Below are 13,140 nucleotides of genomic sequence, written 5' to 3'. Positions count from 1 at the left end.
TAATCATAGCACCTTGACACTCAAGCTGGTTGAATTAACCACGTCTCTGTTAAATCACCACTGTGTTCCAGATCACGGGGCAGGTAAATATATAGAAATATGCAAAGTAGTGTTTTCAGGTTGATAGTGTAATCACTGTTCATTTCTTTTTTTTTTTCTTTTTTTTTTTGATAAGTGGAAGACAATGTCTGAATACTATTTATTAGGAGGATGAGTTTCATGTAACAATGAATTGGATTGATAGAGGGGAAAAAAAACAATAATAAAATGATTAAAACAATGGAATTGTGATAATTACTATTACCAAATTGTTTACACTTAGACCACAATAGCCTAATATATAGATATATATAAATATATATATATATGTATGTATCTATCTAAAGTTTGTATTCTAAATAAACATTATTGTTTTGCATATTGTCCTCAAACAGTATGAAAAATAACACTTCCCGTGAAAAGGATTTGCTGGGTACAATTTATGCATTTTTTAATTAATTAATCAATGTGCCATACAGCTTCGGGACACTGAGCAACATCCCTCCAGAAAATGTGTCCCGATTCTATATTGATTATAAGCATGTGTTTAGATAATGACAAAATGTTCAAAGCATTCACAATGATCTCTCTCTCTCTCTCTCTCTCTCTCTCTCTCTCTCTCTCTCTCTCTACATATATTAAATAGATAATTTCAAATTGAAATGCCTCAGTAAACTTCAAGAGCTGCTGTCAGCTGCAAAATCTTTAACTGTTAATGGTGCTGCTGACGCAGCTACTAAAGCTAGCAATTTAGACAGGAAATATTAGTTGTTATTTTTAACTACAACACATTCATTCAAATGAAATACTGCCAAATACTTTGTATTTGAAACTTGACGAATAAATATTTTACATACAAACACGATTATACATATTTATTAACACTGCAGTACAAATCCATTCATCTTGAGCAGTTTCAACAGAATAATGCCCACATATTCATTATTCATCAGTAATCTAACCATACAGGCTAATGCTAGAAAACATCATTCTACTTAAGTGCTTCTACTTTTGATATCTTAAGAATATTTTGCTTCTCTACTTTTTACTTAATTATTTTTGAACTGTCATTTTACTGTATGGCTACTAAAGTAAAGGTTATATGTATTTATTCAAAACACTTTATGTAGTGATTCAATATTAAAAATAAAAAAGATGATGCAAAGCAGAGCAGAATTGTTTGAATTGAGTACATAATGACATAATATGTCATTTGTCCTAAAAGGTAATTAGTGTTTGTCTGAGTAAGATGAATAATGGGTGTTGACTTGAAGAATGTACTGCATATGTGTGGGATAGGCCTTTAAGCTGGCTTTTCCCATTCTTTAAAAGTCCTCCAAGTTGAAACTGAAACTATATTTGGACATTAGTGCAGGTTATTTAAGGCCACAACCTGTGGACCTGCAGGTTATGGCCAAAGGTAGTTTATTTTTATTTCTTCTGAAATGTGTTGGAGCAAATTATTGCACTCATCACATGTGGCATCCTCTGTCACAATATGTACTAATCAAAAGCTAAGTGACTAATGCAGTTAAAAGGCTGGGTAGCTTTACAACAGCCACAACAAGTTATACTACAGTAACAATTGAGTCATGCAGTCAGCCCTTTTGTTTTTCTTTTAATTTAATTTAATTTTAAAACGTACTAGAAAAACTGAATAGTGTCCCGAGCTGTATTTACATACAGGTAGGAACCAATAATGCGATGCGGCACCACGGCGATTGTTCAATGTGACGCAACATTCCGTATCGTGTGTCGCAACATGTATATGTGTCCTCCCGGTTATATTGAAAGTCATGGCGGGTCCTGATCTGATAAAAACTGTTCTGTATACTGTCAATAATCTTCTGCAGCAGGAGAAATACAAAGCGGCACTTGCAGTTTTGAAAGGATTCAGAAATGGCGCCGTGTAAGTGAACGCATCCATAAAGCCTCATCAGCTGGAGTTTAGCAGCTTTAGCTGCTGTTCACCTTAATAAAGCCACAGCTTGGAGCCACCGTGGCATCTTGTGTTATAAATACTTTTAACAGTAGCAGGTGTTTTTTTTGTTGTTGTTTGTTTTTTTGTTTTTTTTTACTATGAGAAGATACCTGAGGATGTTTAACCTTGATATTTTAACCCCTTATGTCTCTAGGAAACATTGACATGTTTGTTATCTACTCAGATATGGGGCCAAGATCAGAGCACCACATGCCCTGGTTATGACATTTCTGTTTAGAAGTGGCAGGTAATATGATGAGCTTTTAATAACGTCGTATGCATGGTTGCAATACTTCCTGTGCCTCTTGAGTTTGTGAGCAAGTTTTTCTTCCCCTCTATTTAGTTTGAAGGACAAACTCAAAGCCATTCTGAAGGCCACATATACGCACTCCAGGAACCTGGCGTGCTTCGTGTTCACATACAAAGGACTCCAAGCCTTGCAGCAGAAGATCCAGGGAAAGAGTTTACAGTCGCACTCCTTCCTGGCCGCCTGCGTCGGAGGATGGTTGGTGTTTGGAGACAACAACAACATTAATAGCCAGGTATGACGAGCTGCAGGCTGTAAATGTCCCTTTCGCTCTGTCCCTTTCGCACGTCGTCGTAACTCAAGATTGTTATCGCTTAAGTAAATGTCTTCTATCAAGTGAACCCGTTTGCTTTTCCTTACAGATTAACATGTACCTGCTGTCCCGGATCCTGTTCGCCCTGTCTCGACTGGCTGTAGAGAAAAGAATTATCCCGCAGCCCAAACACGACCCTTTCCCCCTCTTTGCCACGCTGGTTTGGGGCATCGTCTTGTGGCTCTTTGAGTATTACCCACACACCCTTCAGCCCTCACTACAGTCCTCCATGAACTACCTCTACCATGACAGTAACGTGTGGCATGACGTCTCAGATTTCCTTGTTTATAATAAGTCAAGGATTGCTTCTCCAAAATGAAGCATTTGTGATTTTTTTTTTTCTCTATGGTTAAGGTCTTTGTGACGCAATAATTGCATTATATTTTATTTTTGTATAATCATAATTCCAAATATGATTGAACGTTGCCTTTTTTAATATACTGTACGATTATAGTTTTATTTTACTATTTTAATTCATTGACATATTTTCTTTGTCAACTTCCATCAGATTTCCAGCTAACGAGCTAAACTGTTTTATCTACATATTATCGCTTTAAACTGCCTTATATGTATCGATGTTGTAGGATTTTTTTTTTTTCTTGTTCATATTGTGGGTTAATTGTGTAATTTGTTTTGATTTGGATTTAATACAGAAAAAGGTGATGAAGGTAAAACAGGTTGAAATGCTGTTAGTAGTTGTGAACCTGCAGATACAAAAAGTTCAATATTAGGAATATTATAGTTAACTGCTTACATTTAAAAATATAAACATTTAAAAATCCCCATAATTCTGTAACACACATCCATTTAATTTTCCTAGTTTGAACAAGCGGGGTTCAAGTGTAGCACTTCACAGCAGTTTACAGGTTATGGTGATGACCAATGAAGTACTATTATTCACATTTTCTATTTCTCAATAAAAATGAGGACTTCCTCTTTCCTCCATGTGAACTCCTCCCAGCACCACATGCACAACAAATACTGTATGCGAATGTTAAAGTTTTATGTTGATTTATATTAAGTGGCTAAAGGCGTGCCATAATTAGACATTATTCAGTGTGAGTTGACTGAATGAAATCCTGTTTCAGTCAAACCTGTCGGTCGAGTCATCACTTTTGCAACAAAGACTTGTGAACTATCGCTTATTTACTTTCTAAAGTCCATCAACCATCATTAGAATGCAAGCAGGAAATGCATTGTTATATTTTGATCAGTTGTGTAAACAATGTATATTTGACTCTTTTTTTTTTCCCTAGGGAAGTTGGATACCTAATTTTGTTTTATTAGTTTCACTCTGATTGTCAGTGGTGGAAAGTAACGAAGTGCATTTACTCAAGTACGGTTTTAAAAGACTTTCTCCACACATGATTGAAAATGTATCAAAAATACTCTGCTTTGAATTTTACTTTGTGTCTGATATATATTTTTTTCCAGAAAAAAATGTCAGGTAATTCTTTTAAATTCCTAAAATGACATCTACCCCTCCTCCCTGAAAAATCCAGAATCAATGAATATGCAAATATTTTTCATGTTGAAAGTGTAAGCACTGTAAAAAAAGAAATTTGTCCATTGGACCAGGATTCGCTATAAAAAAGTTGTGATGTTGCAAATTATGCTTGCAGGTACGCATCTTAAACTTGAGGTCGCCACAGAAAAACTTTCCCTTTTCAACAAAGGAATTTAGAAACAGTTTCCTCATGGTCAAACTCTGAATCATTTTAGGTGCAGGGAAGCTCAAACATCCAAGAGAAGTAACACTGACCAAAAGTACTACTACAGTGTGCCTGGTTCTACCTCAATGTAAAAAAAAAAAAAGAAAGAATATATAGATTGCTACACAGACTAAAGGGAACAAGTGCCAGATTGATGCCAAATGTACTTGAAAGATGGTATTACCTCGAGAATGCACCAGAGTGCTTTTCGTTCTCAAATTGGCACGAGTCAGCAAATGACTGGCTGACATTTTAAGAACATATTTTATAACCTTGCTTTGTATTCACTGGAACTTTTTGTCAGAATGCTAACAGGCTTACACTGTGTATGCTGTTTACTATGTTTACCATCTTAGTTTAGTGTCATGCTAACATTTGTCAATTAGCATGACGTACAAATCACATTTGAAACTGCTCTTGTAATTTTTTTTCAGGTCATAAATCACAATAGGCAATTTAAAAAAAATTAACCTCATGATAGCGCAAAAGTAAAGCGATCACAAACGTTGTTGCAATTCATTCTGAGGGGAACGAAATTGTTTGAAATTTCAAGGTAATCAATCTTATAATTGTGGAGACATTTTCCTCAAAACTGCAGTTGTTAACTGCATTTAATCTCAATGAAAAGTCAAGGGATCAATGAAGTCATTAAGATTCATCCCCTTGGATTTATTAGCCAGCACCTAATCTGTCATTCATCCATTTAATAAATGTTAACACATTTGATCTTATAAGTAAAACAATTGACCTGCTGAAGCAAATGCAGGATCCATTCCCAGGACATCATATATCTCAACCAAATCTTGTGGTAATCAATTCAAAATTTGTTGAACGAGTTCATTAAAAAAAGTTCAAAAAGTCAATTCAAAGGTGGTGCTGGACAAAAAGTAAGAAACAGGCAACACTGTCCCTGATGTGGCTCTGAGTCAATATTCATTCTCCAAAAATGCATCCCACCCCATAAACTTTGCATACCTGTCATAGTAAACAGGTGAGTTCTCTACAACAGAACAAAATTTGCGCAACAAAGTTTGTTTCTCCTGGTGACAAGCCCTAACATGACTGAACAGTGTCAGTTCCAAGTAACCTCCCACACCTGTCCATTCTGGAACAAAAGTAATTGCCTTTGTGTAACACTTTCAAGGCTGTTAGCAGTGATTTCTTGTTTATTGCTACGACTCACTAGCATTGTTGCACTGTAATGGTGATTTAGAGTTTGACATTTTTCTGATGAACTGAAGGATTTAATGTTCCCTAATACCTCTTAAGCCAAATAGACCATTTAAAAACCCTCTTGGATCAGTTGGAAAGGGCATCTTCATAAAGCTGAAAATAGGACTGGTTTTCTGAGCTTTTTAAAGATGTATGTTTTTCAAAGAACAGATGCTAGAAAGATAAGATGATGTTTTACACTATGATGCATTACTGTAGATTAAACTAACTAACAGTAAAGTGGACCTCAGTAAATGCCTACAGTATTAATTTACAGCATTTGATATGCTTATTAATGCACATCATAATTAATACTATCTAACATTATATATAATTTTCTACATAGAGTGATAATTTAAGTAAATGTTGCTAATAATACATACTTTTACTTTAGTAAGGTTTTGAATGCAGGACTTTCACTTGTATTGTTTGGTATTACCTCAGTAAAGAACCTGAATACTTCTTCCACCACTGTGAAAAACATGGAAATAATCTTGTTCGTAATAAGAGTTACATTAAGCATTAATAGGTTTATAAAGGGTCACATATATTATATACTCAAGAAATTCTGTATTTTATTCTCATTTACCAAATCAGCCAGAAAATGCAAATAAATGGTCATGTGTTCTGCTCTCTCCTGAGGCCTCATTTCATTTTGGTGTTGCAAACCTTGTAGCGTATTTCAGGAGTCCACACCCAGCAAACAGACATAATCCTCTCTGGCTCACTCTTCTTCTGTCGTAGTGGGTGTGTCAAACTGCGTGTGAAACTACGCCAATGCGGTGCAACGTACAAGGAGAGGCGTCCCATTTTATTGTCAACGTTTTTTTCAAATGACTTGATGACCTTTGTAAGAATTGACTAAAACCTGTTCACTGTCTCGCCCATATCTGAGATGCTTTCAGAGGGTGGGGCGAAGGTGTATGTATACCTGTGCAGGGCGACAGTAGGGGCATAGAGCATTGCTGTGAAAAAGAGACACTAGCAAATGGAAGGTGAGGCTCTTTTTCCTCTTTCTGTTTACTGCCATCCATTGCTTATGGAGTAATTTTATTTTTTTTTTAAATTGTGCCATCTGATTATTAAATGAATTTTGGTCTTGCAACTTCTGTAATTTTCTTTTCTCTTCTTGCAGACTTAAATATACAATATGTCAACATGGAACAATCTGAGAACATGGAGAAGCACAGGACCGAGGGCTTCAGCGACTCCAAAACTCTGGTGGTGCGAAGAGGAGACCCATTCAAGATCGGCGTGCAACTGAAGGGCCGACCCTTCAATCCCAAAACTGACTCTCTGATGATCAAAGTTATGCTCGGTAATATTAACTCAGTTTTGGTCTCGATTTTTTTTTTCTGAATTTTGATCAACATTTAAGATTATTATTCCTAATCCTCTTTCTCTCTTTTGTCCTCAGGTCGCCTGTATGTGTTAATGCCTGTCACTTTCTCCAAGAAGACTTCTTCCTCTCATTGGAAGGCCTGTATTGACCCTCAGGGCTTTAACCCCCATAAACCCTCCATCTTCCTCTCCTCCCCTGCCTCTGCCCCAGTGGGCTGCTACAGATTCCAGCTGTGTGTGCTCTCTCAGGATGGCAAGAGGAGCTGCACATATGGCAAATTCATCCTGCTCTTCAACCCCTGGTGTTCTGGTGAGTGCAAACAAACCTACTGAAAATGGTATTAAGAACTTTCTTTGAGGGTCATACAACATTTCACAGAATCAGAAGTTTTTTTTTTTTGCTTTGTTTATGTTGCTTAGTACATTTTATTCGAGTCTGATTGCATCATTACAGTGATAACATAGTGTGTAACTAGTTTCTGAATCAGACCTGAGAGATAAGGGTTCATCATGTAATATGTCTGGCACCAGCTATATTAAATTGAATGACTAAAGACAAGCATGGAACAGAAGTTCTTAAACCTTTTACTCTGTATACCAAATTGTAATTTAATTTAACCCACTGGACTGTACTAAATGTCAGTTTTTTTTTTTTCTTGCAGATGATGCTGTGCATATTCCATTTGAGGACCAGAGAGAAGAATACGTCCAGAGTGACTCCGGGTTGCTGTTTATGGGGACGGCTATGAACCTTGTGTCAAGACCGTGGTCCTTTGATCAGGTATGATTAATTTTACCCAGAAATGATGTGATGAGTAAGAAAAACATCATCAGGTTATTTACATAAAATGTGCTGACTCACCTCTGAGTGTTATCTTAATATGAAGGCTTATAAAGGTAGTTTTTATACGTGTGTTAATTGTGTCCAATCACGTTATTTAATTTCAGTCCTTGAACTCAATTAAACCACTCTGTGAAACAACAGTTGCAACAAACTATCATTAGGGAGAATGAACAAGGGAAAATTAGACAGTACAGGCTCTAGTAGATGTATTAACAGATGAATAAACATATCCAAATCCTGTCCACTGCCAAACCTCAAATCTAACTCTGAGCTCAAATGAAACATGCTGGTCACTTGAAAGTAAACCAGGCATTTAATAGAATGTGCTTCAAACATCATAAAGGAATGAATCATTTATTTTATCTCTGTGTACAGTACGAGCCTGGTGTTCTGGAGACATGCCTGAATCTGCTCCAAGTCAGTCCTCAGCACCAGAAGAGCCAAAGAAGGGACTACCTGAACCGAAACAATCCTGTCTACATCTGCCGGGTTGTGTCTGCCATGGTGAGTGTGAACACAAATCACTTCCTAACATTTCCTACTGTTCTTTCTCAGTTAGTATTTTGTTTTTGACAACTGCTAATTAAAACAGGTTGTGGCTTGAACTAGGACACAATGTCTTGCAGATTGTATACATGGAAACACCCTGCAAGGTTCTGAATACATAAATGCCACATGCAAGGACATTGTAATTACAGCTTTGCAACATTCTTTCAGAGTGGCTATTAAGCCGACAGTGTCAATCAAAATCATCTCATAAGATGTTTGATGCCCGAACTTTCTTTGTCATTTTGGGGAACTGAAGTGAAAATAGAAAATTACATTTATCTCTTGTCTTTTGAGTTTAGATCAACTGTGAGGACGATCGTGGAGTGCTGAAAGGTAACTGGTCGAGCGACTTTAAAGAAGGTGTCCATCCCTCCATGTGGACTGGGAGTGGGGACATCTTGAAACAGTGGGCTCAGTCTGGTTACAGCCCGGTCAGGTATGGACAGTGCTGGGTGTTTGCAGCTGTCATGTGCACAGGTAAATATTCAAAACATTAGAAATTAAATAATTTACTGTTTCCTTCAATACACTTATTGTTCTCAATACGTTGTCATGACCAATGTCCTCTGAGTCTTGTTTGAACACTGGATCATTTGTTCCATGACACCATGCTGAGATATTTTCATCAGCATGTAAACGTCTGTGTCTGTATTTGGATCTTGTCTTTCAGTGATGAGAGTTCTTGGCATTCCTTGTCGTGTTGTCACAAACTTCAACTCTGCTCACGACACTAATGACAACCTGGTGATTGAGGAGTACTACAGCGAAAAAGGCCAGAAGCTGAACCACAGCAAAGACAGCATATGGTCAGTATGGATGTATCTGAATTTGTTTTTATATGGCAAATAATTTTGTATTTTATTTTTTAAACTATATTGCTTGTAAAATACTACATTAGTGATATTGATGCCACTTATTTAGTTTTGTGAAGTAAATATACCAAAATAACAATATCTTATTTTGGACATTTAAACAGGAACTTCCATGTCTGGGTTGAGTGCTGGATGAATCGTCGGGATCTGGAATCTGGCCTGGATGGCTGGCAAGTTCTTGACCCGACCCCCCAGGAGAGGAGTGGAGGTGTGTGGCAAATGCTGCTAAAATTTATTGAAGAAATCTCTTTTACTTAAAGCCATCTGAGACCTTTTCCATAACTTTCTTTTCTTCTATCATCCCAGGAGTCTTCTGCTGTGGCCCAGCTCCGGTCAAAGCGGTGAAGAATCGGCGCATCGACCTGCTTTATGACATCCCATTTGTCTATGCGGAGGTGAACGCTGACATCCACAAAATCATCATGAGCCAGGGCAAGGTGGTCAGCTTCAGCAAAGACACGGAGAGAGTTGGATCCTTCATCTGCACCAAAGCTGTCGGCTTCCCCAGATTTCAGAACATCACAGGAAACTACAAATGCATCAAAAGTATGACAAAAAATATATGTATTTATTTGCTGATTGACTAATTTATCCAAATTATATAATGTTCACTCTCCAGGACAATTCTTACTCTGCTCACATTTTTCTCTCTGTCTTCACAAACAGGCCCGACTTCAACACTCACATCAAGAAGTTCCATAATTTCAGAAGAGTCAACACTAAGCAGAGGTAGTTTATCATTTTAAACATATTTATTTGAGTTTAGAATCAGTTGTTTAAACTCATGTCATCTCATTGACTGTTTTTTATTCATGTTTATTTAGAAGGCTCGTCCAAGGGAGTTTCAGTCTCCCTGACTTTGGACAAATCTCCTGTTGCTGGGGAGCCTGTCCGCTTCATGGTCAAAGTCATGAACAAGCAGAGCGTAGCCAAGACGATGAAGGTGCATCTCAATGCCCAAGCAAAAGAATACAACAACAGCCCCTCAGACACATTCTGGGAGGCCCATGGTTTCACGAAGCTGGCACCCATGCAGGGTAAATTCTCTTTTCTCATCTACAAACTTAAGATTTTCACTTCTGGAGGACTGTTGAGGTTTTCGTAATTTATTGTACCTGGATTTGATAATGAATTTCACACACTCTTGTCTCTGTTTCTGTATTCAGTTATGGTGCTGCACCAGCAGATCGTCCCGGCTGAGTATGAGGATGTGGTGGGAGATGACCTCATCAACCTTGCAGTAGTCCTGGAGGACGTGGAAAGTCATGAGCGGGTCCTGGCCTCAGAAGAGATCAACATTGCCAGCCCACAGCTTACCATACAGGTATGGTATAAACATTCAAAACATTGCTCATTAATACATAATTAATCTTCTGAGGGATTAAGAAAAAAAGAATACTTGGCAGGCCAGTCCTCCGTCTCTCCCATCCAGCTGGATTCCCTTTTGCGACAAGCTAATACATGATTTACAGCAAATATTTGCTCAAAGACATTTACTTTTGTTTTGAATTTTAGCAAACATTCCAAAATTTCAGGTACTAATTATATCATGAACAATGAAATATAAAATCATGCATAAGGTATCTAAAATATTTACTGTTGTGATGGAACAGTTGTTTTTGAGCGAAAATCAAATCATGTAGCTGCATTATCAAGCTGTAGGAAATAGATAACGATTTTTTTGTTGTTGTGATATTTACTTGCTTTAATTTAGGTGAATTTTCGGGATCACTAACATGTTTCTCTTTCAGATTGCAGATGAAAACTCCATCATGCCCAACAAAGAGCAGACTGCCACGCTGATCTTCACCAACCCATTTTCTAACCCAGTGAGTGGAGTGCTGACTGTAGCAGGGGCCGGGCTGATCAAAGGCAAAATTCAGTTCAGGTATGTTGGAGGATTTTCTCTCATCATTTTCTTTGCGCATGTTGAATGTTTAATGTCAGAGGCACCCCGATGACTTATGAACATCATGAGTGGCTGCAAATGATCAGGTGAAGGAATGCTCAAACAGAGGAGTGTCACCGGTCAGTACAGAACACTGTTGCTGTGTTTCAAATGGCGTACTTGTACACTAACACTATTTTTAGTGCATAAGTGTGTTCACACTGTCAAGTACAGAAACATGCAGTGCACGACAAGTACCAGGATGATGCACTCAAAACACCCCCCCCAAAAAATAGTGTGAAATGCTGGACACTTTCCACCCTGAACGGTCGTCATCTTGGCTCTGTAGAGAAAAGGGCGGGGCCACCAGCGTAAAGAATTTTCAAATTAAGGCGTCTGAGGAAGCTGCAGTTGTTCCTGAACACCACACAAGCGGGGTTTTTTTCCACTACTGCTGCCGGAAAAAAGAATCGGTGTTTTTACTGAGTGTGTTAAACAGAAGGAACAAAAACACGTTAATTTCTAATTAAAATAATTAAAGCTGCCAATATTTTGGAGGGTGATGTGTTCACATGCAGAGGTCATTTCCAGTCAGTGCACAACAGAACAGTGTGCGACTTGAAACAACACTACTCTGTCAAAATTCCTGCTCTACGCAAGTAAGAGTCCTAACATGGAAGAGCAGTATTTGTTAGGCTACGATGGGAAGTCTGTCATTTGGAACACAGCATGTGTCTTTGTCAAAGGAATGTCGGCACTTTATTGCTGTATGCTTGTATTGTTTTGCTTATGTTTGTGTTTATTGTTCGAGGTGGCATGGCTGATATAATCACCGACATGTACCAGCGCCGAGTGCAGACTCGTTATTTGCAAGCACTTTATGATTATTTATGGCTGTTAAATTACAAGTGTAACAGACAAAAGTATAAACCCGACATTATACTATGTGTGCAAAGTTTCTACATTCACAGGACAATTATTGAAGTTTCACTTTCATTATGTAACATTGCTCTGATGAAGTCCACAGGAAAACAAGTCATGGACTACTTTTTTGACAAACACTTACCACATTTTGTAAACATTTGTATCTTCTCTGTGTCTTCCTGCAGCATGTCTCCACTGCGTCCAGGAGGAAGAGTGGAGCAACGCCTCACGTTCATCCCCACCATGGTGGGTGCAAAGATGCTGCAGGCCAGCCTGTCACTCAAAAATCTCAACTGCACCATCAGAGGCTTCAAGATGGTCTCTGTCAACAGAAAGTAACTTGGGCAGCCCTCCTCATGTTTTTCTACTGCTGTGTACAACACAATTGTGAATGTAAATGTTATTTATTTATTTAAATATGTATGTGTTATTAGAATCAACTTTGCACCTAAAAATACTTGAAATTGAAAAGTTGCAACGATGGATCAAAGGATTTTTGTGCTTTTTGCTTTGTTTGAAAAATAAGATGTGTCAATATTTCAAATTTATGGCACTCTCTGTCTGACAGCTATATGTTTATGTATTTGTAGATAGCTGTATGCATGAATGTAGATTTGTTACTGCAATTTTTTATCTGACCTGAAGAGGGAAACCTTTCCTTAAATAAAGAAAAACATTCACTTCGGTTTAATACCCTTGATATTAACATGTAATTTATACCAGGATCATTCACCACTCATTTATTTGTTATTTAATCCGTCTTGTTTCGCATGCCTCTGGGTTGAGTAACTGTGTGAAATGATATGAAGCTCTACTCATCTTTCCCAACAATGCAATTAATTTATCTTTATTAATCTACCTTAACTGTCTGTCAAAACAAATCAACAATAAAGCATTATATACAAATCATAGCTAAGCTGACAGGCAGTGTAATCGGCACATGCACAATCACACCAGGTAATCTATATTACAAACAGGTTATTGGGAATTTAAACAATAACAGAGAAGGAAACAATATACAACCCAGAATCAAAAGTAAGGATCTGAGCACCAGCCTATAATACAGCATCTTCAGGGCAACTTTCTATCAAAACATTTTTACAAGAGCATACTTTTGGTCTTCAAATGTAACTTTTAATGCTGAGCTCCCAACATATT

General features: G+C 37.6%; 2 protein-coding genes across 2 annotated transcripts; both read left to right on the top strand.

Moving 5' to 3' along the window:
• The first annotated feature begins 1,795 nt into the window (after positions 1–1,795).
• On the top strand, positions 1,796–6,201 carry pxmp4 (peroxisomal membrane protein 4). The gene is made up of 4 exons (XM_069147836.1): positions 1,796–1,948; positions 2,205–2,267; positions 2,364–2,562; positions 2,690–6,201. The coding sequence occupies exons 1-4, from the start codon at positions 1,836–1,838 to the stop codon at positions 2,957–2,959; spliced, it is 645 nt and encodes a 214-aa protein (XP_069003937.1). The 5' UTR covers positions 1,796–1,835; the 3' UTR covers positions 2,960–6,201.
• An 82-nt stretch (positions 6,202–6,283) lies between these two features.
• On the top strand, positions 6,284–13,137 carry tgm5l (transglutaminase 5, like). The gene is made up of 14 exons (XM_069147801.1): positions 6,284–6,559; positions 6,700–6,882; positions 6,982–7,215; positions 7,568–7,686; positions 8,125–8,253; positions 8,598–8,775; positions 8,969–9,104; positions 9,275–9,378; positions 9,477–9,716; positions 9,837–9,899; positions 9,995–10,207; positions 10,337–10,494; positions 10,922–11,058; positions 12,168–13,137. Exons 1-14 carry the CDS (start codon positions 6,553–6,555, stop codon positions 12,319–12,321), a joined length of 2,055 nt encoding a protein of 684 aa, XP_069003902.1. The 5' UTR covers positions 6,284–6,552; the 3' UTR covers positions 12,322–13,137.
• The last annotated feature ends 3 nt before the right edge of the window (positions 13,138–13,140 follow it).

The sequence above is a fragment of the Embiotoca jacksoni genome, unplaced genomic scaffold (genome assembly GCF_022577435.1).
Source record: "Embiotoca jacksoni isolate LCO1_2020_lvr unplaced genomic scaffold, fEmbJac1.0.p SCAF_1, whole genome shotgun sequence".
Taxonomy (NCBI): Eukaryota; Metazoa; Chordata; class Actinopteri; family Embiotocidae; genus Embiotoca; species Embiotoca jacksoni.
Note: the sequence above shows the minus strand (reverse complement) of the source record. Positions and strands in the feature narration are given on the sequence as shown.

Coding starts and splice junctions, on each gene's coding strand:
- tgm5l (XM_069147801.1), top strand. Junction 6,883..6,981: donor GATGATCAAAGTTATGCTCG/GTAATATTAACT, acceptor TTTTGTCCTCAG/GTCGCCTGTATGTGTTAATG. Junction 11,059..12,167: donor AAAGGCAAAATTCAGTTCAG/GTATGTTGGAGG, acceptor GTCTTCCTGCAG/CATGTCTCCACTGCGTCCAG.
- pxmp4 (XM_069147836.1), top strand. CDS start 1,836: ATGGCGGGTCCTGATCTGATAAAAACTGTTCTGTATACTGTCAATAAT. Junction 2,268..2,363: donor TTTCTGTTTAGAAGTGGCAG/GTAATATGATGA, acceptor CCCTCTATTTAG/TTTGAAGGACAAACTCAAAG. Junction 2,563..2,689: donor ACAACAACATTAATAGCCAG/GTATGACGAGCT, acceptor TTTTCCTTACAG/ATTAACATGTACCTGCTGTC.